This window comes from Gymnodraco acuticeps, unplaced genomic scaffold (assembly GCF_902827175.1).
Source record: "Gymnodraco acuticeps unplaced genomic scaffold, fGymAcu1.1, whole genome shotgun sequence".
NCBI classification, from domain to species: domain Eukaryota; kingdom Metazoa; phylum Chordata; class Actinopteri; order Perciformes; family Bathydraconidae; genus Gymnodraco; species Gymnodraco acuticeps.
The window spans coordinates 1,709,739-1,737,118 of record NW_022989913.1 but is presented as its reverse complement, the minus strand read 5'-3'; the positions used below and the strand labels follow the sequence as shown (position 1 = coordinate 1,737,118).

Below are 27,380 nucleotides of genomic sequence, written 5' to 3'. Positions count from 1 at the left end.
CCTTATAGCAAAGTTCTTTGACCTCAGTGCCACCTGTATAAAATAAAAACATTTAATCCCAAGTGTTTTCGCTGTTGAAAAATAGTAGAAGCCTTGCTTACACAGTGTTTGATTTAGCATTGGAAATCCTCCTTAGTTCTACCATAGTCTAAAATGTTTAACTTTTCTAATATTTATTCTCTTCGCGGTAGCTAAAGATCCAGACATATGCATGGATCAGGGTTAGCTTAAACGACTGCCTCCTTTAGCCCATCTATTGATCCAATGAGCTCTGTATTTGCCAGACTTTATGCTCACATGCCTTCACTCTGTTTGTCTTTTACTGGCGGAGACAAGGCTTTCTGCCCAGGGGGGTGGTGGGGGTGGGGAAGTTGAAGTCTTGGTGTTAGGAGCGGGTGGGGGTGGGGGAGTCCATGTCCTTCTGTGCTGCCTGCCTAGTCATTTTATGGCACCATCTGTCCACAAGCAAACCGTCAAGTGGTGACGTGTTTCACATCTCTCTTGCTTGACAGTGTGAGTTTTCCTTTGATATATATGCACATCTGCTGTTGAGAAAGAGTCCCAGTTTATTTTATTCATTTAATGTTTGGCCATAGCTGAGCATCATTCTTAATTATGCAGTAAATCATTTGTGGAATTCTCTAAATTGTAAACAACTACAGACGTTAAAACTTGCCTTCAGTCTTTGAACTAGTGCAAGGATATTGGCTGCATTCCATTTTTAGAGACTCAGAATTTAATACAAAGCATTATTATTTTATTATTCTCCTTAATTGTTCTATTGATGCCCTACTGTACCTTGGAGGTTCTCCTAAATAATAACAATAACAACATATTGTATTTATTTACCTCTTTCAAAATAACGATTCGTCACAATAAACAGAGATAAGAACCAAAGAGAAAACAATAGAGGGAAAATTCAAAAAAGCAATATCAATTATTCTAATAAAAAATGTCAAAAGATTAAAGGGGATCAAATGAATAAACAACACAAGTTTGTCTTACAGTGCTTTGGAGATAATTCATGTTTCAAGAAATGAAATTTCCGATTACTTCATGAATAGACCATTTGAACTGGTTAGTTGTCTGTAAAGAAGGCTCCTAAGGTTGGTGCTGCTTCACACACTCCATTGTTCCAGATATGCACAGCGTTGCTTTTATTTGATGAATGTCTGTTTTATATTGAGCCTGTTGTTTGATTTATTGCCGACCTCGTTGCCCGGCACTTTGTAATGCACGCCATTTTCTCCTTGCTCTGCAGCACGACAACGGCAAAAATCACTCTCTAATAAATTCAAATGGGAGTGGCACTCTGGTATGTCTCTCCTACTCCGTGAAATACATATCAGTGTAATACACATCACCTCTCATTTCAAGATTGATTTGCAGCTGAAAGGATTGGTAGCCCCCCAGAGGTGATTGTAAATCCCACTTCAGCTGCAATTTATGGGGGTGCTTGAGTTTTGTTAAATGTTCACTCAACCAGACTAAATGCCAATCGACATTGTATCATATGGGTAAAGCCAATGTGAGATAGTCTTCCTGTTGAGGAGCAAGTTAGGAGCTCAGGACATTTTTAGCAACATTAAGTTGCATTAAGTCCTAACCCTTGTGCGTCACCGATTACATCGCAATGCGTCATCGGTAATCACATGCTGTAAATGTCTGCATATATTTCACATTTATATAGTATTATTATGCGTAATTACTTAAATTAACAACATGATGGATTTATTTGAGTCATCCACACTGACACTTTACTCATGTGATTTATTACATATTATAGGTCAACAGAATCAGGCCCTCTTACTTTCTATTGCTCAACTTCAGGAAGTGCTTTTATATGTTAAAGGTGCCTCTCAGTCTCTCGATTCGGCAGTAAAACGTTAACAATTAACTCTGTGGAATCTGCTTGTAAACAAAAGTGGTGTAAAACTGGATAGGTCACAGGACATTAGGCTTTGTTGGGTGGATTTTGATGCAGGACTAACAAAGACACACACCATCATGTCTGTGTGGACAGAAAGGCGCTTCGGGTTGCAGTAATTCTCCTGGGCTCTTGCGGTGTTTTTATCATGGAAGTAAAAAGGACCACAGACTTGTGAGGGTTGGCCTTGGAGGGCATGGAAAACTAATCAGCAGCCAAAACACTGCTGTCGAAATTCAGCTTGTAACAGTGTTTATGGAGCCGTTGCAGCTTGCGCCAACACAAACCTCTCTGGTCTGGGTTTATCACCTCCAGGGACGGCCATGATTAGCTCCCCACACGGCTAGCCATATATCTTAGCTGTCCCCCCCCCCCCCACACACTCAGGATGACCCATTAAACAGAGACAGAGAAAAAGAGAGAACATGAGTAGGAGGGATGGAAACGATGGAGAGCAGAGATGCTACCTGTAGTTAGTGTAATAGTAGTGTTTACTCAGCCTCTGCGCTCTCTCTGCACAGCTGTGCCTTGTTTCATCTGGTCATTGTCAGTTTGTAGAACACCAATTCTGTATGGGTGGCCACTCCCTTGCCACACACACTGGGGGTAACGACTTGAATGACAGGCACCTGATGTGCGTGGCAAACAGGATAGGTGTGTGTTTTTGTGATATTCCCCTCCCCTCTGAACTCACTCAAAGGCGCTTTTGTCCTCCACAGTTTACCGTTCAGTATTTTCCAACCCATTGTTCCTTTGTTAATTACTTCACTAAACCTCTTAGCCGTCTGCCTATAGCGTACATACAGTATACGTCACGCACTGCACTACTGAGAAATCCCCAGACACCCAAGACTCCCCTTGGTTGGGGTCATTTTCAATATAATGACCTTCTGTTATCTTTAGCTGTTTCTGTGTGTTGAAATTGCTATGACACCATAGTGTGTTATGTATATATATATATAAGATATATTGACAAATTAGACATAAGACCCAATGCTGCACACCATAAATTGTGTTTAGCATGTATCCCCATACAAAACCCTATATTTTGTTGATACTAGCATTAGCTAACCTGCCTAGGAAGCTTAAAGCTTAGTTGTGTTATACAAGGCATTTCCTTTGCCTATTCTACAGGTTATTAGTGTAAATGAAGTCAAGGGAACTAACCATTATTTGACTTTGTCTTGAGAATAATTTTCCTATATCCAGACAGCGTGTTCTGTTCCCAATGAACTAGCTTAATTGAGACTACATAGTGACTGGGGCAAAATCAAATCCCTGAAAATGGCTGAAAGAAGGAAATAGAAGTACTTATTTTCACTACAAATGTTGCTGAGGCTTTGACCTCGTCACATTATTTCCCTTCTCCATGTACCTTGAAAGTAGGTGGTATTGTGCCAGGAATCTCTACTCGGCTTCTACAAGTAAATGCCAGACATAATTGTGTCTAAATTTTGTTCGCTAGAATAACATCATTTTAACATTGGTCGTTTAAAAAAATATGTAGACGTTTTGCAAAACTGGTTTATGAAACATTAGTTTAGCCTGTGCAATTCTGTTTTAATCTGTATAACATTTTACAAAGCTGTAAAATAATAAAATGTTGTGATTATTAATAAGGATCTCCATTTCTGGTTGAATTAATCTAGATGATAATTTGAGCCGCAATTATGCAGTGCTAACTCTCTCATACACACGTTCCTCTCTTACTCTCACACCAACCAGGCTTCAGAATGAAAGCATTGAAGGTAGGGTAGGTAAGAATGGAGAAACCAGCTCGAGTGCGCTAGAATTTGAAAGTACGCAGCCGAAAAAAATCTGCCCCTTCCTTCAGACTTCCTTACAGAGCCCCTCCTCCAACACACACGAATGCGCACATGACCAATGAGGGCACGAGATAAGTTTGTGCCCAGATGGAAGGCTGACAGGCAGGTAGGCCATCCAGTTATTTTAGCCGGGCCGGCTCAGATGACTGGTCGTGCTTTTTACAGTACTACGGCTTCCACTGATGACATTCTTTTATGGATTTTTTGTCAAAGCACTTAAGATATTCGTTGCTATCGGGATGTTAAGAGCATTCCATGGAATATAACAAAAAGTGTTTCTGAAGTGAATTACCTACCCCACCTTTAATGAGACCGAAGGATTCACATCCAATCTCACAAGGGCAGACACCCACCCCTACATGTTCTTATTGTTTTTCTCTCACTCTCCCACATACTTGCAAACAATATCTTCCTGTGAGCTGAGCCGCTTGCTCAGATTTTGGATCACACTGAATCGTATCCATGTTGGTGCCCTGTCCTTCTCTCAGTAGCACTACCGCCACAGCACTAATACACACAGTGGCAAATGTTGTCCCATAGTATTTGTGTGCAGCTGGGAGGCACCAGCCTGCACTGGGATAAATAAGCAGCTATATAAATAAAGAATAAACCTCACTCTAGGAATTTGTCTCATTGAAGATGAAAAGCATCTGCCTCTCTCTGGCATCTGCTGTAAAAGATATCCTTCCACAGCCAAGGGTTTGGAGCACGACGAGTAGCCAACTCTATCAGCCTCACTCACTCTCTACCCACCGACATGAACCAACGCAACGCTGCCGTACATAAAAATGAGTGTCAAAACAAATGTGTCAGCCAACAAACTTGTACGAGTTACACTCATTTTGCAAAACTAACTTAGGATATTAAATGAGAATAGGGCCTCAATGTCTTTAAATTAGGGTGGCAAAGTGGGGGTGTGCCCACTTTTATTTGGCACCCTAAGCTGTGTATTTGTGTATCTTCTTCATCAGCAGACGCTAAACACCCCAACAATGAGCTTCTTTCTAATTAGCAGTGATGGTGAATTAAAAAGGGGGATCTGTTTTTCCAGAGGTTGTAAATGACTTCATCTGCACTTGTTGGTATTTCTCAATAATGTTCATGCAGGGAGTAGTATAATACTCCTTGATAGGATCACAGCTTGAACTTTCACTGACGATAGATGATCTTGGCTGCACGCCTTGTTTTGGAAATTCCTTAGATGCAAGGTGTGTTGCATCGGGATATTAGTTTAGGAGACAAGAAAGCCAAAGGCACATTCCTGTAAGACACAGTGTTGAAGACCTAGCTGTCGAGGATACCTGTCTGTATGTCTGTGCCCAGGTGAGGCAGCGGCACCGTGACTCACGAGCATACCTGCCCCTCATTATTCTCAGCCATGCTGTTTTTTTCCCCCTTTGCTGAGTGACTTGTCGAAAGAGGTTAAAGCAGAGCTCGGATGAATAAAAGGAAACTCTTGAAACTTTGCTTTCCTAAGATCTCTGTCAAGCAGAGAGTTTCCCTTGGTCCTGCTTCACAAAGAGAATGGTCAAAAGGTGCCCGGTGTGTGCATTTTTCCACTTTTTCCACACTCATTGAAATAGCCCCATGAGTAATGAGCTGTTCAACACCTTTACAGGCTTAAGATTAAGAATGGAACAGGTTTGTTATCCACAAGATACTGGAGGCATTGTGTTCCTGACACTCAAACTTATTTAGCTGAGCTGAATGGACTGAAGCTGACCGGCCACCCAGCTAGCCTCAAGATATTCTGCATTTTGGGCACCTCTCTTTCTCTTCTCACAAATATCAGCAATCACCATTGTTCGGTTGCCACTATAAACTCGGCCGTGAGACGGAACAGATGAGCTGAGAAAGATTTCAATTCGATTCCAATAGGCCTCTTATAAAAGCTTTATACAGAATAATTGTCATGGAGCCCTTGAAGACAAAAGAAGGCTTAGTTTAAAACTTTTTTAGTTCATTTTTCTGAAGTCCTTTGGAGATACTGCTTTAATTCCATCAAAAGAGAGATATCTATCCTTACCATATTGTGGTCTGCTCTACAGCGTTATGATTACTCATCACAGATGGCCATGGGCAAGAGTGTAGGGATAAGAAATGTAGTTAGCTCAATTCATGGGGATACAGTTACTTTGTCTATAATAGCGTTAGACGTCAAAACTGCAGGCTATAACAAACTTAGGGTCATATACCCAAATCTAATCAGCTGGCTTAGTCATTTCCTACGCCAAATCTAATTCCTAAAAAAGACAAAGAACCATGCTTGTGCGGTTTAATTTGAGGGACAGCCTTTGTTTTGTGTCTCCACCCACTACTTAAGAAGATGGGCCAATGCTTTCTGTTTTATTGCTCGGTTAATTATGGTTAATTTGTGGTACACCTGCCGCCACTTTGTTGACCAACTATGTCCCCCTTGGGGTGTGTTGTAAGTGAAATGTTTATGTATGAATACATGTTGTCATGTTATGAGATCATGGCACTTTGTGTGATTTGAGCCCATCTGGAAGACACGGTTTCAATTTCTTAATGGGGAACATTAAGTGGGCGGGGGTCCTCAGGGAGTTCTGTTTAGGAGCTCCTCTGGGTTTTTAACTGATCCCCTTTGTGGGAGCATAGCTGAGGATGTTAATCCTGCGTCCTGACCTCCCCTTTGTTCTTTCTATTTCTTCTTTCCATCATTTCTCTCTGCTACATTGTACTGCATTTGTTTCCTAACTCTTCCGCTGATGTAGTTAGCGTGTTACATTCGCTCGGCTCCACTTGTATTGCCCCCAAGCAGTATTTTGTTGTGGGTATAGGGTGCCTTGCTGATCGCAGATCTCAAGTGTTGTGTGCTGTTGTTTTCTTACAAGTGTAGAGTAAGGGTTTTTATATACAACATTTCCCGTCTCCTTTGGTTCTGCTCTGCGACTTGCTTTTGATATTTCTGCTTTACTGTGTTATTATGCTCATTCAAATATATGCAAATGTATAGTGGGTTTGAATACTAATGTTTATCTTCTCCTGTTGTGCATGTGTTTGCTCTCGCAGGTGTTAGTCTTTGATCCTGTCAGAGTGGGACGTGTCTAGCAGGCGACTGAGGAGGGAGCAGTGCCAACTTGGAACATGGTGCCTAATATTCACCTGGCAGCGCCCCTCCTGCCCAGAGGGGCGTTGCTATTCCTGCTTCTACTCACCTGCTTGGTGTTCTCCTCTCATGCAGACAGTAAGTAACCTCCTGCCTGGTATTTCTATGTTGACAGTAAGAGCTTTATGCCCCTCATTGTATCCTCAACCAAGGTTTAAAAGCAAATTATTTTCAGAATAATTTCAGGTATATTTTCTAACCATGTCAAGCAAATGCAACCCCTTTGTAGACATTCTCCTCATATAAAATAATTTAGCACACTACATTGTTGCACATGAATTAACTGTAGGAATATTCATGGGAACAAGCTTTCCTGCTGTGCAGCATAGAGTTTCATTTAAAATAGAATATGAATTGAATTAACATTTGGTTTCTTTGGTGGATTCCAACACACAGAAAGAGCAGCTTGTATAACGCATGTCCCAAAGTATAGAGCTTTAGCATTTGCACAAAAAAAGAAGCTTACAGTGCACATCGTGATGCCCCATCGGCCTCTGAGCCCGGCTGTCAATCTGAATGACGGTTTCGGCGGCACGAAGCCGCTCAGAAAGATGTGTCACCATCGCTGCGCCTTTGGGTCTCGAGGGCAGCCAAGAACTAGAAACTGGGGTCAGGGACAGAATTAATTCAGCAGACGACCTCACCTATAGTGCTGTCATGGGGTCACTGTAATTCAATTATACCCCAACCCCTCCCGTTCCCAACAACTGCCCTGTGCTTTCATACATGGGTCCGGGAGGATTTGTTTTCCTGTACCCTTTGTCTTGTCTCACTCAGCGCTGCGTTATCATCTTTGTCCCAAGCGGCTTGTCTAGAGATTTGCACAATATTATCAGTGTGATGTTGACCTTGCAGAAAAGTTTTACAGATTTGTTCATGTGGTCTGGCAAGATTGCTTGTTCTGACTTCATAGTGATAGAACTAAAGTGGAAATATTCCAGGACTTTTTAAAGGGGGAAACTTCACATAGTAATTAATGGGAATACATTGGAGATAAGAGGAATACAGTCGGAAAAAAGGGGTTCATTGATTTCGCTATATTAGCATGTCATTTGAAGACTGAAACAAGCCCTGTACCATATTATAAGCAGAAGTGAATCCTTTGTTTTGTCAGATAATTCCATTTATCTCTGAGACACATACAGTGTGAAATTACCCATTTGGTGAATTACCTAAAGTTTGGTTTACATTGAACTACTCATTCAAAAAATAAATGTTTTACAATAAGTAATGAATGGAAATGAATTAAGCAAAAGTAAAAAAAAAAATGGATAATTGATCAAGCTACACTCTAGAAACAGTGAACTAACAAGACCTAGCAGAAGCTGCTTAAAAAAGTATACTTTGTTTAAATCAACAGTCCACACGGTAACTGAGATATCGTTGAAATATATAAAATCTGTTCACTCCAGTAATATAATCCAAACTGACATTTGTTAGTTTGTTTTTTGGCTGAGACAGAGCAGTAGTGTTGGCAGTAGTGTGGGCGCCACATGTGATCGGAGAATGCACTGTGCTGGCAGAGGGTCGGGGTTTTACTGAATTCCTATTGAATGGGATGCAGCCAAACTATCTGTACATGCCATGAAAGGGTGCGCATCTGAAGGCAGTGCATAGTTACAATTACATGTTTGGGGTTACTTACTACTGTAGATAGGACCAAACCAAACCTTAACGGAGCGTATTCTTTTAAGAGATGATGAAGAAAAAAGTAATTTTAGGGGCAATGAAAGTGGCAAGATTGTATTTAGATGTGCTGAGTCTGTCTGATGCCCAGTGCAGAGTGTGGATGGTGCTCTTATTATTCCGCTGGCTGCTATTGGATATTAAGAGAATGTGCAGGATGGCAGTTAAACATAGTGTAGAACATATTTTGTCTTGGTGGTCTCATTCTATCTGATCACACATAGCTAGACAGAGCAAGCTAACATGTATTTTACTGTGTTCAGTGCTGTGAACTACAGTAGGGGTTCATTTGAACAATGGTCTACGGTGCTCTTACTTTTATACATCTAGTCTTTTTGTGATCTGCCTCTTTGTCTCCATGAGAGCAAGATTGCTCCAGTCTCTAATTTCAGTAATCATATCATTCACGGATACAAACCCAGAGCCGAGCATTTTAATTAACAGACAAAGATACTCTTCTGTGACAAGCTGGCACAGGCAGTATGATTGAAGATGCACTCAAACACTGATACATGAATGAGGGACTTGATAAAAGATAGAATTGAAGTTTAAAGAACAAACATATAAAGACTTACAGTATAGAAAAGCCTGGCTGTGGTCCGAGGTTAATCTATGGTTGTAGTATAATGTAAGCACACATGGGAAAATGCGTAGACCTGCTATTACCCAGACTGTAAAGCAAACAGACATAGAATTAAAATAAGACAGTTGGGGGGCAAAAATAACACCTACCACTAATAGCAGGGTTGGCTGCATTTGATGCCTGTAATTTGTATGCAACTTAGTTATGTGAACTTGATAGTTCTGGTTTGGATTTCCTGTATTACAGGGCAGACACCAGACAGATATTATGGGTGTAGTGCCTGGCAAGTTTCTGATTACATGGTCTGGTGTCCTTGTATCCCTCTTGAAAAAGTAACAGGCAAAAGCAACCACAGGTAGCAAACGTATGATCAGTGTAAGACCTTATCCTCACATACAATCTATAGGTTATTCAATTTACATTGCATTGTCTGCTACTTTATTACGGCTACATTTCAAAGGTTGTTGTGAAACTGATTGTTAGTTTGTTATAGTTAAGATGGTACAGTTCGTCATGATTTGGAAATAAGTACAAGATATCCTCCACGAGCACTTCCAATGTGATAGCCCTGTGCATCATTACATTATATTGTCATTGAGTAGGCACACAATACAGTGTGATTACTGTGAGTGCTGGTCACAGACACACCATCGATCCCCCGGGAGCTCTCCTAATCAACCAGCTCCCTATACAGCCTCCAGTACACAATAGGCCAGTGGCCCACAAGGTCAGCCTCAAAGTCATACATATCCAGCACTTAAACGTAATGGTTATCTTTTTGTAGTGCTGTCATTGTGAGTTATTTCCCTGCCTTTAATAAGCTTTTGATGTATGTGTCTCTTCTGGTGCCTCTCATGTTATAATCTTGGGTGGCTTTTCGTGTGAGGTGCGGCAAAACCACCAAGTCTTGTTCTTTCCCTTCCGAGTGGCAAGAGGATTACAATGTGACCATAATGAACTTAATACGTTTATGTGAGTTTTAAACCACTGTGTCATGCCACTTCCTTTTATTGTCCTAATTGTGTGTCCTCCCACCACTAACAGTGTGCGTGCTCTGTAGTGTATTTTATTGTCCAATGACTATACCACTAAGAGGTTTCCCATTGGGCCACTATGACAAATATACAAGTATTCTGGTTTTGGCAAACTTGACTAAAAATGTTAGATATGTATACAAAAATAGCCAATTACATGGCATATCTTCAAAATGTATATTTATGAGACAAGCCCTTTATATGGATTTGGCAAATGCTAGAGCTTTTACAATGACTGATGGGATTGAAGTGCCAAAGTGGTTTTGAGAGAGGTGCCCAGACGGGGGGCTGGGGTGCTAGAAATTGGATTGTATTTTTTAGTGTCCATATGGTCACCCAGTTCAAAAACTGACAGGGGTAGAAATTGATTCTTTTTTAATTAAAAGTAACCATATCCACCTTGGAGAGCCACTTGGAGACTAATGCAGTTAGCACACAGCTGTGGTCCACACTCATCACACAGACAGGCACACAGAGAGAGAAAAGGAGGCTGAGGTGGGTGGGGGGGGGGACTAAACAACAGGAAATGCACTCTGAGAAACCACAATATAGATGAGAAAAACATCTGCAAGATAAAGTGTTGGAGGAACACAATTTAGAGGTTGGTTAGATTTGATGGGAAATTGTTTTCATAAGGCAGTCGGCAATGTCAGAATGGAGGGAGGAAAGGGTCATCGGATGTTAATGATGTGAGATTAATAGTTTAATTAGGAAGCTCAATAGCAGGGCCAGAGGCGGTCACCCCTCTGCTGCATCCCGGATTCGGCAATGCCACAGGACGACAATAACCGCCAGTGTCCTTCAGTTTGAAAAAGACATTTAAATTATGTTTTCATAATGATGGCTTTATTGACAAAAGACATTTCAATTCCTCTGTGACTTATTAGTTTGTTTTGTATTTCATTTTTGGCCACACAGCATTTAATAGGACCAAATCAAGGCTTATAAGACACTTTTCATAGATGTTAAATTATAAGGGAAGCAACAAAGAGCCTGTTGGCCTAAAGCCAGAGGTTTCTTTATTGTTCCATGTCCCTACAGTAACATAATTAAATGTTCTCTCAATTTTGGCTAGTGGAGAGTGGAATTACTTAAGACCTCCAGGCCATGTGGGTGAGAGGATGAGAACAATGGTAGGGGCTCTTTGTGGTCTCCCAGGGAGGGCTAATCTAGGGGAGGCAAATTAATGAGGTTAGTGGGGTCGCAAGGGGGTGCGTGGTGATGGATGACGAGCTAACCCCAAAACGAGATCTCTGTAGAAGCGGAGAGGCGTCTCAGCGGCAGGAACCCCCCCAGCCCACCACCTTTGGGATCACTTAACACACTTAACATTTTCCCCACACTGGTCTATTAATGTCAGGGCCTGTGCCAAGGTGACCATTGGACTTTACCCATCAACATTAACGAAGTCCCCGGTGTGAGAAATTAAAATCAATGTTTTATGGCATAATGTACCTTAAACATACCGTCAGTTTAAATGCTATTTTATTCTGGAAAAAACCGGAAGTTCTCAATACCAAGCTTTTATTCTGAAAATCCTTCATGACGACATCCGGGACTACCGTCCATTAGTATCATTAAAGTGGCTATTGACGCCGTTAACATGTATTACATATAAAGTTATGAAAGAGATAAGGAGGAGAAAAGGCATGTGGAAGTAAGCAATGAATGTAAAATGTCGAAATCCTCTGTTTAACGCGATATCGGACACAGAAGAACGAGGGGGGAAGTCCCCTACGGCACTACAGCTCACAGAGAGGAGGAGCAAACAGCCAGCAAACGGGAAAGACGAAGGCTTGTGAGGTCTCTTCTTCACGGCCACCATTGGGAGAGGAAGCTGCAGTCTTTCTCTCCTGACTGAACAATATCCTGTTTGTAACATTACCGCGCCATATTTTTAATTAAAGTAACCATTTTAACCTTCTCAGAGACTCCATTTAGTCTCCTTTTAAAGCTTCTCTCCTGGACGCGAGAATAACGAACACAGCATAACACCGGTCATTTAGCCAAGAATCTCCATTCGTATTCCCACGGCAACTTTACAGAGTAGTTTGAATTTCCATTACAAAGCTGTCACGCCATATACGTTCTTACATATTCAAGCTGCATTCAAAATGTGCTTTTCCTTCTTTGTATTTTGTTTTGCATGCGAGTGTCCCCAGGTTGACACTCTGCTACCACCCACACATGCCTCCAAATGCAGAAGTCAGTCGTCCTTCACAGTTTAAGAATGGAAAAGCACTTATTTTCACGACAGGGCAAATGAGAACATTTCATCAAGCGAACTTAATGAACATCGGAGGTGATGTAGCCCCAGGGTTATGCAGATGAGCTATGCAGTTCTGTCGACACATTAACAGGCTTATCTTGTAGGTTGGCGCCACATACTTCATTAAGAGACGATTTTGCATTGTCCACATTGTGTGGGCGTGTCCAACGGCAAGAAAAGAAAAAATAACTGTAAAATATATAGTATAGTTTCCGTCATTATATAACAGTCATTTACATTTCAACAGTATATTTCTCACTATGCGATAGTAAAACAAAATAAGTAGCCTACTGTCTTAACAAAGACATGAGTATATGTCTCGATCTAATGTCTGTTAAAACATTCCCTTAAGGACTGTGGTGGGTTGAAAAAAGCCACAGGTAGTGAATCATCTTTGGATAGAGTTACGTTGGGCGCCACTTAAAATACCACAGGTAATATAACACCTCACATTTCCCCGCATGCGATAGCAGAAACACCTACATACCACCTTTAACAATTACACAATGAAGCATTTATCCCTGCATGTTTTTTAAACAGCTGTTTTGAGATGCCCACTCCTGGCATCGGTCACCAAAGCACATTGTGGTTTCTGTTTTTTTCAAATGTCATATAATGACTGACAGACTAGAAGGGAGCCAGAGCAGAGTTATAATATACCTCCCTCATTCATAATCGGCTTGAGAAGATGAAAGCCATTACGTTAATGTTGCTCACACTGAGAAGAGGGGAGTGAAGGGTAATTGCACTTAGAGTTCTTGTTCTTCTCTGCTGTCTTGAATAATTCACTGAAGGTTGGAAGGCCTGATAGAAAGCCTGTCTTCATGGTCCACTGGGGTATTGAAACGTTGATGGTTTCTTTCTTTCCTTTTCTATAGGTTTAGAAAATGTTATTGTAAGTACAATATCTCACAGATGATGTATGACATTGTTCTTTCAATTTCACTAACGTTTTTGATAAAGCTTTAAAAGCTCAATCGATATTTTTCCACTACACTATCATTCTTTGAAAGGAAAAGAACAAAATATGATTTGGCTTCTGTGTTTCATTGCAGTGTGAACTAACTGTCAATGAGAGGGAGTGGAAAGTCCCACCAAACCTGACCAGGCAGCCATTACCGTGCATTGCATTGCTTTCTCTTTATATTGTGATTAGATCATACGAACACATCGTGTTGATGTGAAATACATGGATTAAAAGGAGGGAACCCCTGCTTCATATCATAGCATGTTAAAAGCCCTGTAACATACAGTAGATTTGGTCATTTGAGGGGGAAAAGAACACAGTGCTCTTTGTTGTTAATTTGTGAAACAGAAGTGCAGAACTTGCTGTTGTTTTAAACAAACAGCCTGACGTACAGTTGACTTTATCGGGGTAAATAACTTGCAGGAGAGGCAGCTTTTATATGGAATTAATTGCAAACAAGTTGCCTGCTAAGGGCCCGAAAAGGCCCTAATGGAAGTGTTCCATTAAAACAACAAGTGCTGATGCCATCAGACAAATTTCCACTAAGTGTTGCCTCATGGAAATGATAACTTGCTAATCCATTATTAATAAGAATTAATGGTTTTCTCTCTGCCTCGTGTGTATCGATTCCTGATACTCTACACCACAGAGTAGCTCTCAATGGGCACTCTGGCAGACTTGGGAATACGCTAATTGTTAGCCACACAAGTACCATTTACACAGCTCTCTCTGCTGTCTCTGCAGTTAGTACAAGCCTCGGAGGCCCCAGACAAGGATAAAAGAGAAAACTATAAAGCTGCTCAGGAAACATACCATACAATAACGCTGCTTTGAGTGATCATAACAGGAATAAGACTACATATATATGAAGTCATATTAAAGTAAACCCCTTTCAAATGTGTCCAGCCTCTTAAATGTCACCTTTGTTCTGTCTTAAGTTGTAAACTGTTTGCTTTACATTTATAGATTTTCATGATTACTTGTCCCAACATTTTCAGATCTATCTAGAGAAGAATTAAACACCTGTGGAAATACTGGAGTACGGAAACCCCCATAACCGTTTATTCCCCCCACACACAGAGCTATCAGCAGCCGCTCCTCAGTGCCATCTAAACGTAGCACATGCTATGAACATGCTATGCACATTTGTCCATAGCCTGCTCTGAAATGTAAAATATGCAGTCAATATGGCACACATATCCATGGATGTGATAATTGATTTAATACAAATGACTCACTATTAACAAGTACTGCTTAATTAGGCTAGCACTTTGTTTGACATTTTTGAAAATGTCGCGTTAAAAGGGTTAGAATTAATTTCCCTAATAACCCAATGATTTGTTTGATAATCAGGCGAATGTCTATCAGGGTGTGAGGATGTTTTGTAGAACACAGGATACACCTTATTAGTCTCACAAGAAAAAAACAAAACATTGGGTTTTAACTGGTTTTGCCTTGATTAACTTATTCCGTTAATTAGTCGTAACATGAAAGCCTTTTTGCTCTACTAACAACAAATCTGTTTTTCTCACCAACAACAGTGTTTGGTGTACAGCAACACTGCTTTGCATGTGGATCACTTTTTGATCTTTCTGATGCAGTAATTAGGTGATTATACCAAATGTTTAAATGATCGACTTGTATCACAAATATGTTTATCTGCTTTAATGTTCACATCCCAATCACAGTGTTCACGTGATTGTGTCAACAATTAGAGAACGCCTTAATCTTGGTAGGGCCAGTAAACTACATTTGGTAAATATGAAGTATTCATGAAGCGTCGATGAAAAAAATGAAAATTATGCCATCTTGCAACCAACACTGGGCCTGACATTTGTGGCAGCACTTCCTACACATTGCCAGTGAGAAGAGAGCATGAGGTAAAGTCTTGAGTGCCAAGATAGGAGTTTTGAATGTGATATATCAAAGCTTAGAAAACGTGCGGCTCAGAACTCGCAGCCACCGACTGAGAGAAGGATTTGCATACGTAGGCTTATGTGTTTTCCACCTCATCCCTGCCTTTGTTTTCATGAGACAACTGACAGCCAGGAAAATGGGACACAGGCAAAGAGAAAAAAGGGTCAAGTCTGGATTTTGTCTTTCTAAGAAAATAACTGACACACCCAACAGTTTGATATCCTCACCCTCCAGTGGTGGCTCAATGATGGAGGAACTCTGCAGAGTCTTAGTCCAAAAATAAATGTCTCTGCACTTCTGCTGGAGTGCATTAGAAACATTATTAAACCCGTCTGTAAGTCAGGGGTTTGGGGTCATCACGGACCTTTTTTGAGATGTTATGATTGAATGCTTGGTGAGATCTGGATTAACGATAGAAAGCTCCGAAGGCCATAGTTTCGCCTTTGAGTCAAAGGTTAACTATCGAAATTCAGGGGAAGCTTTTTTTAAGAGGATTAAGACGGGAAAAACTCAGCAAGGGCCAGTTTACCCTTTTCTTCCACTTATCCGAAAACATTCTTATGTTTTTTCAAGATCCAGCAGTTCCTAACTTAAATGTTAATGCTTGAGCTTAAATCCTTTCATTTGAGACATGTCCAAATAACTGTTTAATGCTGCCTGATCCTCCATCCTAGCAAAAACGTGGAAAGCCCTTACATTAACTAAGGGAACTGCTTTGGGCAGATGTTAGCCGGAGCTCTTGGAAGTCAGAACGGCGATAATCAGGTCTTGAGCATTCCAACTCACCAGCGAAGCACGCACAGATGCATGCTCAGGCATACACTCTCAGCAGCTTATCAGGTTTGAATCATTAGCACAACGCTCCTGCTGCTGCTGCCTGCGTGTACCACAGCGGCACAGCCACATTCTGACGCTATAGAAAACCATTTAGCGCTGAGCGGTTGCAGTCTAAATCTTATCCACAGGAAGACGAACATATATTTGAAATGTCAGGTGGGCTTAGGTACTGCGAAGGGGTCACAGTTCAAAAATGGATGTAAACTTATGTGTTGGATAACTGTAACGCAGAGCTGCCTACTCACACACTCCTCACACTGCACTACAGCACACTTCACAGTGTTATGTTACTTATACAAAAGTATTTTTTCTTTTTTGGTATAAACAAATATACATATTCAGTATGTCATAGTCCTTCATGGACAGTAAGCTTTTAATCAGGAGATGCATACAATCACATTAAACAATTCATATTTCTGCTGCTACCTCTTTCCCTCCACCCAGTTGCATTTGAATGTGTGAAATCATCTCACATCAAAGCATTATGTATACACACACACACACACCTCTGCCTGCATGCTTTCAGTATCTCCTTTATCGTGTGCCTTGAAGAAAGCTCCTCTGCAGAAATGTCCTCGAGCAAGGACCGACAGCACCACCTCTCTCTCTCCAACGTAGTGAGGGCAGAGGTTTACAATGAATGTTACTGGTAGACCTGGAGAATATGCTCACGGAAGGCCCTATCCATATCAGAAAGAGGCATTATGTTATCCTAACTAGATATCGACACCCCCAACCCTTCTCCCATCAATGTTATTATATTAGAACATGAAAGGGGTAAAAAAAATGGTGGCAGCCACTGCTGGGTTTTCCCCAGTGTGTGCTCATAGAGGGAATGCTGGCATCTCCTGTGTGTATACAGAGTAATGATTCACCCTTTGTGCGCGTCTCCACGGGGCGCTCTGCTGCACCACTGCGGTTTAGGTGTTCCCCACCTGCCTCTTTAATGACTCTGGAGATGAAACACGAGCTGACGGAGCTGGTAATAAGGCCATTGTGTTATCCCAAAGTCAGACTAGTAAGATGCACGTCTGAGGCTGCAAATAAAGCAAAAAGCACCAACGCCGTAGCATGGAGCACCCTCATTGTAGCATCATGTCAACCTAGACAGGCCGTTGCTGAAACACACATTCCATTGTCCTACGCACAATGATGTTGGGTGTGGTGCTCGCTAAAAACACCCCAAAGGCAAACAGGAGAATCACGTCAAGAGGTGTTCTCCAAGGTAGTCAACTGTGTTGTTGTAAACACATTATCTGTGAAGTCAGACAGGGGTTACAGAATATGAATATAGTATGAGCCTTGTTTGGATTTTAGAACACAATAAGCAATGCCTCATAACTCACAAATGTTTTGAATGCTAAATAACCCGATCAACTCCCAAAGTGCCCCTTTTACCGTCATCTTGCTCTCTTTCTTTGTGATTTTTGTTGAAATGTTTTGTAGGAATCTGACTGCTTATCTTGTTGTATCTATTGGTGTTAATGCAATCTACCATATTCCCGAGACAGAACCCTTACTGCTTTCTACTCTTACTTGCGTATTCAATGGCGTGTCGAAGCACAGGGGAGAAATTCAACATAAATACAGTGACAGGCAGCCGCAAAAAAGACTAGTTGTTTCTCCCATGACTGAGCCACAGGTGTGAGCAGCAACAAGGCCAGTGTGGGTTGTGTCATTGTTGCCTTTGTATGGAGAAAATGATACCCACAGAAAGCCAAGATTCACCTGTTGATGTGACAGGCAGTAGACACTAACATTCTCCCTTCTGCTCCTCTTCTCCTTTCCCTCTTTCCCTCCCTGCTTTTATCACTTTTCTATCCTCCTTTCTCTTCAGGCATGCCGAGTTTCGTCAAGTCCCCAGAAGACCAGACGGGCATCTCAGGAGGAGTTGCGTCGTTTGTGTGCCTGGCCACCGGGGAGCCCAAACCCAGAATCACCTGGATGAAGAAAGGCAAGAAAGTCAGCTCCCAGCGCTTTGAGGTGAGCAGTCAAACGTGATACCGAACATGTACACACACAAACACAAGCAGGTCCAACCACAACACACATAATACAAATCATAACAAGCGTGGGCCTTAGACTTCCTCTCTTACCCTCTCTCATTAACACAGACACACCCACACGTGCATTCAAGCAAAGCACACACAATCAATAGCTGTGTTATTGAGCATCACACCAACTCCTCTCTTCTCCAAGCGAGACCAGACAGGCCTCCCTTCTCTTTAATCTCCTTCCATCTTGATTTATATAGTCCTCTTCATCTCTTTCCGTCTTTTCACACTCTCATCCTTCCCGTCTGTTCTTCAGCCCCACCATCACTAGCCATATATTCCCTTGACTTGATGTATTTCACCTCCCTCTTTTGAATCCATTTGAACACAAGGAAATGCCTTAAGTGGGAACTCTCACTGTATCTGACCAGTCGTGTTACGCTGTAACATAATGTAGGTGGGGTACACTATTGGATTGTGGTATTTCTTGATATGATACCTGTTGAGATTCACCAGGTTTTTCGATATTATTCCAAATTAAAGTTCACTCTTAAACTTATAGTGCCACCTGTATTTAGGTGAACCTTTTTAACGAGAACAACAGCCTTATAATCCTCCAGGACATACAATTGAAAGCTGGAAACTTCAAAACTTTCCATTATTTCTACTCAGAATGGGAAACAGAGCTAGAGAAAACTGTCTGAACAAATATTCTTTATATGTTGCAATAAAGTGATGTCCTCGGTCTCTAAAAATAACGTCCCTGCCCCCTTGCTTTGCTCCGGCTCTCCTAGGTGATTGAGTTTGATGATGGCTCGGGCTCCGTACTGCGGATCCAGCCACTGCGCACACACAGAGACGAAGCCATTTACGAGTGCACAGCCAGCAACAGTGCTGGCGAGATCAACACCAGCGCCAAGCTCACAGTGCTTGAAGGTAAGATAAGTCTTTTTCTTTCGCTTGGTTTCTTTATCCATCTTTTTTTTCCTACCTGGCTCCTCTGGTGAAGCCTTTATCTCAATATATCCCAAAGCAAATATGAGTGTTTACCTTAATAATTTCATACATAAACATTTGAGGATGTCTGGTATTGGCAGTGTCATGGAGGAGCAGATATAGCTTAATGTAAAGTCCACAAGGCGAAAAATAAATGCAAGGATTGCGTTTTTAAATAAGATCGCATACACTTCACCGATTCAGCTATTATGTGACCTGGAACCAGATATACTGTGAGAAATATTTGGTACTTTCGGATATGATACTATATTTAATGTGTCTTTTTGATCTCCATGAGTCAGTAAGCCTTATTCAATGACAATAAGAACATCAATTACCTCCTTAAAAGCCTTAAAATGAAAAATGACTGACCATATGACTTCCATAGATGCTTACGATAGATGTGGTTCTCTGTAAATCTTTAAAAAACGTCCATGTGAATATTTAAACAGTTTTAAGCGTGTTACATATAAAGGGCCAGCCTCCATGCCTACAGGCTAGTTTAACCTTCATGTCCCACCTTCCCCTCGTGCCCATAAGTTAATATATGTGATTTAAGTAGACACACAGTCTGCACTTTTCCCTTCTCAGCTTTCTAAATCACTGTGCAGTGACTGTGAATGTCTTCCTTAATTGATTGTAATTTTGTCATGTGGGTGCAAGTCACAGAAGGAGTTGGTTTCATAAAAAGAGCTCCAGATTTAGCCTACAGGGGGATTTAAGCCGTCCATGGCCATTACACTGGCAATAAAGCAGATCCCCTCTCATTTAAGCACAGCCTTTCTATCCTCCATTTGAGTCCCATCTTTCTTACACCCACCCTTCCTTTTTTCTCTGTCCACGCTGATTTGATGATATCATCGGCTCGGTTTGCGTAATCTCCCCGAAGGGAGTTTTCTTCTGCGCTAAGAAACCTTATCTTTCTACCCCTCTTTTGCACTGTATCACGAAGCACACACGAATGAGCTCAGATTAATCACAATATTCAGGAAGGGGGGGCAAATAGGACAGGAGTTTGGATCCCCTCAATTAGTGGTGTTAAGAAGGACAGACAAAAGGTCTTACTCAACACTGAGCAACTGTTTTCAGACGTGCTTTGCATAACGTCTTGCTTTAGCTCAGTGTGCTAGCTGCTAACCCCAGAGACAAGCACCATACAGACACATGGAACATGGACGCTTTTTTGCACATAGCTTTACTAGTGTTCATACATTCAGCACAGGATCCAGATCTTTAACCATGAGAGTGATAATTACTCAACACCTGAGTCTGCACATCCACACAGACATGAGAGACTAGCTCATTGCTGCTGCTACAAGCTCGAGCAAGTCAGTACTACACTACCTGTTCTGAGTCAAATGGCAGACAGCTGAAGTAAATGTATTGTCTGTGAAGTTGAAGTCCTCGTTTAACATTTAGAAAGCCACACACAGCCAGATATTTATTTCCAAACTCTGACTTCAGTAGGACGTTGCCAAGTTGTTTTGTATCTGCTGGAATTAAAAACTATACCAAAAACTGATGATAATAATCATATGATCAGTAAAACCATAAAGGTTTGGAGCTTTGATATTGTTTAAAAATATTGTAATGCAGATATACCTGTACAAATAATAAATTGAAGTGATATTCATCACTTAGTTTACATTACATTGTAGGCACTCTTGTTGATTTATTAATTTGATAAAACAATGACAATTGCCATACACCAAATTGCTAAGCGATGTAATACTTTAAATGTTAATATTACATAAATAACTATTCAGAAAATAAGTGCTTTTGTATAAATCGTAAGAACCTTTCAAGTAGTCCATATTTTGTCTCTGTTATCGGAGGAACTCTTTTAAAGCAATCACAGAGGCTGGTAAAAACCAATCAACACATTGTATGTATTTTTGTAGAACCCTGAGAATATGCTGGACAACTTTGAACCTGTTCCTACGCACATAAACTTACAGCCATACACTCTCTCATGTATATTCACTTTGCTCTGTCCTATTTTTAGACTATTGTGTTTTCTAGCCCATCAATACATCAAGTTCATAAAAGACAGCACCACACAAGAAAACACTGGGGCAGCACCTACCAGACGGAGACTAATGATGCTCTGTCTTAATGGGGTGGTGGGAGCCTGAAGCTTCAGGATGTCATGTCACAAAGTTGCTGTTTCGATTCCAATGATACAAATCTGGAGAAAGTGACCACAAAATCTAATTATAACTTGATCTATTTTGGAACTCTAAAGCAAGGCACATAACAAGTGAAGCTGAAAAAGAAAAGATAGGTTGACCCTTTCTTGAAAACATGTCACGTCTCCTTCAACCTTCCCTGCATAAAGGTTGAAAAATGACTTCATAGACATAGACTTCCTGTGTTTGCATTCCAAAAGAAAAGCCTCTCACTGCCTGCATGATTTAAAGTACATGTGACATTGCATCGACATGAAGTTGTCATAATACATTGAGCTTCCCCATCCAGAGAGGCAGTGAGAATGCTGAAGTCATTATACCACTAAGTCGATCTGGATTATGGGTTTTAGCAGAGCAAACGAAGGTCGAGCATTAATTATGATTATTACTTATACTGACTCTTTCTTTTTTTATGCCAATCCTACAAAATATGGATTATGTCAGTTATGCCGATGCAGCTTCACACATGCTCGAAGGTAGACTGTAGTGTATAAAGGAATAACTGTACCAAGGTTCAGAAGTACATTATAGTGTCTAGATTGCTTGCTTGTGATGTTGAGCCTAATTCAATCGGCCCAAGTTAATATTTTGTCCACACTGCCAGCGTCATACTGTAGCGAGCATACTTATCCCTTTAAGGGATTTCTCCTTGTATAGAAACAGTGTTGTGTCAAATTTGTGATTTATGTTGGTCTTTTTCACACTTAATATTTTGAGTTGACTTGAGAATTGACCTCTCTTTCTGAATCAGTAGCAGGGTCAAAGGCTGTTAAATAATGACTAGTCTAAATGTTTACTGACTTAAAGGGCCAATGTCATGCTTTTCTGGTTATTACCCGTCCCCTTGTGTGTTATGTAGCTTTTTCTGCATGTAAACGGTCTGCAGAGTCACAAACCCTCAAAGTACACCCTGTAGCGAGTAAAACTCTAACACAGAAAAGACCTGTCTATGCTGCCCCAGAACGCCTCGTTGGAGATTTCTCTTTTTCCATTGTTTTCTTCCTGGGTTCTGTGACGTATTTAGGTATAGTGACGTAACGTAACGTCCGCGGAGCCGTTACGTTTGGACCAATCCGCGGACTTCCTCACACACACACACACTCGGCGAGACGTTGCGTGGCTCGCTGCTGCGAGGAGCGGACAGTGTGAGTGGCTCACTGGTGTGGGGTCGGCGAGACAGCTAGACACTGCGGAACTCAGCCTGAGCACACACACAAACTCCCAGCCAGGCTGCGGGTGTGTGTGTGTTTCGGGATGGGTTTCGCTGTGTCTCGCAGACGGCCACTGGGCTCACAGGGAGGGGGGGGGGGGCAGGAGCTCCAACAAGGAGTGTAGGACAGAGAGTGAATACACATACTTTACAGAGATGCTGTATGAGAAACCAATATGAGTTTGGAAAATTGCACAATATAAATCTATTTTAGTAGACCTCAACAATGGAATTATGATCAGTAGAAATGGCCATGACATGGGACCTTTAACATTTAAAAGTCTCCTGGGTTCTGTCCACAGAAGAGTTTTGTTCAATGGTCTTTGTCTTCCTCCTTAACTGAGTAGATAATCAGAGTTGGGGTTGTAAAGGTTAGTGTGCCGCTCACCTGTGGGAAGTTGTAAAGGCACGTGGTCAGAGCAGAACGAGTGGCGCTCTTGCACGTTTGTAGTCATGAGTCTCGAGTCACTCTGTAATTCTGTCACGCTATAACAGCCCTGCTCTTTGTTCGCGGCAGTTCTCACGCCCCCGCCCGAGGGGTCACACCACTGAGACTTACATACAGGCCCAAAGTCAGCTCAGCCATCTCACTGTGTGTGCATGTGTGTGAGACCGACACACACACATGCAGTGGAACAGTAAAACATAGAGATGTTTCTTTATTATTGTCACAATGTCAAAAGACAAAAGATGAGGATCAATGGCTATTATCATCTTTGTTCTATTCGATGTTTAATAATGGTCTACATGTACAGTCACTATTTAAATGTACAGCCATGCCTACACTGTGTTTATGTAAGAAAGAGAGCCAGTCAGCTGTGTCAGGTCAGACCTGCTGTATGGATAAATAACGATGCACACGATGCTGAGTAAGAGAAGGAGGTATGATTGAGGGATATTGTTGCTGTCAGAATGTCATTCCCCTTTCTCTTCTCCTGTGACATTTCAGTGTCTGCCTTCTTCTCTCCTTAACTTTCCTTCGGACCCACTCCTTCTCTGTTGTACCCATGTATCTCTGTCTCTGTTAGATATAGTGGACAGTGTGACTCTGACGTACTAAGGTAGTATAAAGAGATGACCAGAGGGGAACAATGACTCATTACCCGGGTAACGATGCCGGTGTTTTCACCTTGAGCGCCCCTCTTGAATTGAACTGCCTCAGTAAATGTTCAGGTAAATGGAGCTTGTCTCAGTGATGTATGAAATAAACTACTGCCGGACAGAAAAAAGACATCTCGGCTCACAACATCAGTCTTAAACGCAGTGTGCTGCCACTTCTCCATTTTCAAGGCAGTATTTTATATTTTCACTGCCTTTAACATTTGATGAGCATGTACAATTTAAAATGCAATGACTCAGTCCAAGAAATGACTACGGTGGTATCAAAACTACGTCATACACTAATAATGATGATAAAATGGATGAGTCTCTGTGGTGCAATGACTAGAGTGACTGTTTTCACATGCAAGCTGACAGGATTTCTCCAAAGCCAGAGCCAATTTCTGATGAAACTCCCTGGAGCACAATTCTTAAAGGTACTTGGTTTTGATTCGCATCTATCAGCAACCAGAACATTGCAACATCGACAAGTCCTGGGAAAGGCCCACTGCGATCAGACTCGTACCTTATAAATCAAAATGCATATTTTCGCAGTAAAAACACATCAGTCATATACTTGCGAGGCGATTCAACACAAACACCCAATTGGCGGTTACATATCACAGAGAAATAACACTGTATAAACATTAACGCTGCTCTAATATTCGTTTATGGCGTGAGAACGAGATGTACTCGCAATAGTGTTTACTCTGCATTAGTTTTGTATTTCCAAAACAAGCTGAAATCTTAACTCCAGCCAAAGAGATTGTTGTCATTTGTATTAATCACACATCCTGTGAAAGCTCAAGAAAGGGAACATATTAACCCCCATGTGCTTATCCACTGTAACATTAAAAAGTTTCAGCAAAAATTCCTCCACACCAACTTAAGAAAGCCCAAGCCGATAACTGCAGAATATGCCTACTGTAAGTATGAGCAGAAACCCAGGTATATTCCGGGTACTTTTCTGCTGTGCTGGAGATATTTTATTGTCCTTTGGGAAACAGCGGACCTGTCTGTAGAAATAGGGAATGTTATCTTATGGTACCAGATTAAAAGCCCCATCATTTCCAGAATCTTCCGCTGTCAGAGCTTGAATTAGAAAAGTTCTCCTTCACACCAGCTGTACACCTTATTTTATTTTTTTGAAGTTCCCTGGCAACTCGTTTCTGACTAATGTTGAGAAATATCTTCGGAAAGGTCATATGAGAACTACGGAAGGATTCAAAGCTTTTCCAGTAGAGAAAAATAGCCCCCTTGCTTGGTGAAAACATGTCAAACATCAAACTCTGGAGTGATACAGCTCCTTTTAAAATTAATAGAGTTCTGCCCTATGAGTCCATATTATGCCTCTAGTTTTAGGATTAAAAAGGAGTCCATCATTATAGAGCAGTGTTAAAAACCCATCAGGAATTCAATTCTGTGTCTGCTGAGTGGACTGTATTAAGCGGCCCTGTGTTTCGTGGCAGTAAACAAATGAGGGCCTCACCGGTTAGAAAAGGCCTTTATTTGCTTGCCATGCATTATAGTCCCTGGGGTAGAGGCAAAAAATGACTGCGACACAATGCCAGTAATAAATATCCCAGGAGCCAGGCAAGTGTGGACAACAAACCTGACTGGATAAACAGCAAAGAAATCACATTGCGCCCCTTCCCAGCCAAGATAAATACATACAGCTATATCGGAATGATTTAATACCCAGGCCTGCTCCTCTGACAACTTAATCCTCTCCTTCGCGCTATTCAAATCACCCACAATGACCAAAATAAGGTCTGTTGTGTAACTGTTATTCCCCCCACATTACTTCTTCACTCTACTGTATGTGAATTTCTTTTTGAATGTGAGTGGGTTTTTGTCACGTTCACGCTGGACTTATAATAGCTGTTCCCCCATGTAGTTGAAGCAAGTAAGTAGTCAGTTAATGCTCACTATTACTCACTGTAGCTGGCTTATGAAAAGGATGCAGGGTTTGAAAGTTTGCATTGACTTTAGACTTTAAGTAGAACAGGTTTGGCTTCCGTCTTCGGGGTAGGGCTGCTATTTGTCACAACAGGCTGTCGGAATACAGAAGCAAAAACTTTGCACGCACACACCACAGTTCAGGGAGATGCACCCTCTCTCACACACACAAACACCTTCACCGAACTACAGGTGTACCCCCCCCTACTGTATTTCTCAGCTCCATTGTGTCGGCCTGTGTCACAGTTTTAATTTCTTCCACCATCTGCTGGCTGGAGGCCCAGCCTCGTAGATCATATCCGGCCTGACAGATACAAACTGCATCTGTCTATGCATGCTTCTCCCAAGGACTCACACAATATGGCGGGGTGGAATCACCCTCCTGGCCACCCAATCTGCATCCTCACATCCTTACTGCCAAGGACTTGGGCATTGTAATGGGGACAGAAAGCTGTTTTAGGTTTGGTTAGTGCTTCAGCACCTGCACTGAAGTCCTCATGTATTACACCACCACACAACCTTGCAGAGTCAGTCATTCTGGTTTCTAAGATACTGTTCATTTTTTAACCAATGAAGCATTTGTTGTTTGCACAGGAGCACATATACGCACTGTTTGGAGATATTACGGTGGTGTGGGTGTCTTTAATTAACAGCAGTCACCTTGCTAGAGACACTAAATCTAACTTGTTGTACATTTGACCCTGCTCTAGTCTCTCTACGTGGGATCAATACTTAATCATAGAAAGTGAATACTAACTGGAAAGCAGTTTTCCAAAACATGAACATTTTCATATTTTGAAGTTAAATCATTTAGGATACGTGTGGTAGGATATATAGATCACTTAACATGTTCTGTTACTTGTCAAACGTGCCCTGGTTAATTGATCTGTCCCGTGAGATTTGTTTGACATTGGACTAAATATCTCTTGTTATGTGAAGACATCTGGATGGAGTCGTTCTTGCTCCGAGGCAACATTTTATCATCTGTACTTGTCCATCAATTACTCCATGCTTTTGGCAAGCTGTTTGTGTAAAGACTGCAATGTCTGGTATGTCTCCGCGCCGTCAATGGCCTCAGGGGATAGAGAGAGGTGGAGGAAAAAGAAGAAGAGAAGGGGGGAGCGAGGTCAGTGAGTAAAAATAACTTAAAAAGTGGTTGATAAAATATTAGTGAATCAAGTGAGTGAGACCTTGAATTGTGTAGGGATTACTGCAAAATGGAAGATATTTTGTATTAATCTTTTTCTTAGCACTGGTGGTGAATAAGAACAGTTCTTGAAAAGTCACTTGATTATTTCAGCTTTGGCTGCTCCCCTGCACTTTTTACATTTTTGAAAGCATGTAATTTGGTATTAAAACCTCAAAACACATCTGGAGCCTGTCCTAATGACTAAAGAGCGGATTTACATTTCTCTCATTTATCCCATAACTTTAACTACTTTGGCAAAAGCTCAACATCCTGAAATGTGTTTAGGAAAGACTAATGCCGGGATGTATTTATGCTATTTTAAGGGGGCCAGTGATTTTCAATGTGTTTAACGCGTCAGAGCTTCTCACTTTCTCCCAAAAAACACATTTGCTCTAACTCTAAGAGGCAGGAATAAAAGAGGTTCAAACTGAAAGTGCATTCAATTATTTCCCAACTCTATTCTATTGCGAATTGCATCAAAACCATTGCACTTGATTATCTTAAATTAAGTATGCATGATTAGAGGTATTTTTGAACACTTGTTGCATAGTTGTTCCTGTTGATGTGCC

The 27,380-nt window shown here is 41.4% G+C and overlaps 1 protein-coding gene across 28 annotated transcripts in view; it reads left to right on the top strand.

Annotated features, from left to right (window-relative positions):
- The window catches only part of LOC117541926 (receptor-type tyrosine-protein phosphatase F), a 173,924-nt gene that overhangs the window by 60,819 nt on the left and 85,725 nt on the right, over nt 1–27,380 (top strand). For all 28 annotated transcript variants that reach the window (XM_034209273.1, XM_034209465.1, XM_034209429.1 and 25 more), the window contains exons 2-4: nt 6,787–6,961; nt 18,014–18,159; nt 18,965–19,106. In XM_034209273.1, coding sequence (XP_034065164.1) covers nt 6,862–6,961; nt 18,014–18,159; nt 18,965–19,106 — 388 coding nt within the window. In that variant the 5' untranslated portion in view covers nt 6,787–6,861. The remainder of the gene's footprint in view (nt 1–6,786; nt 6,962–18,013; nt 18,160–18,964; nt 19,107–27,380) is intronic.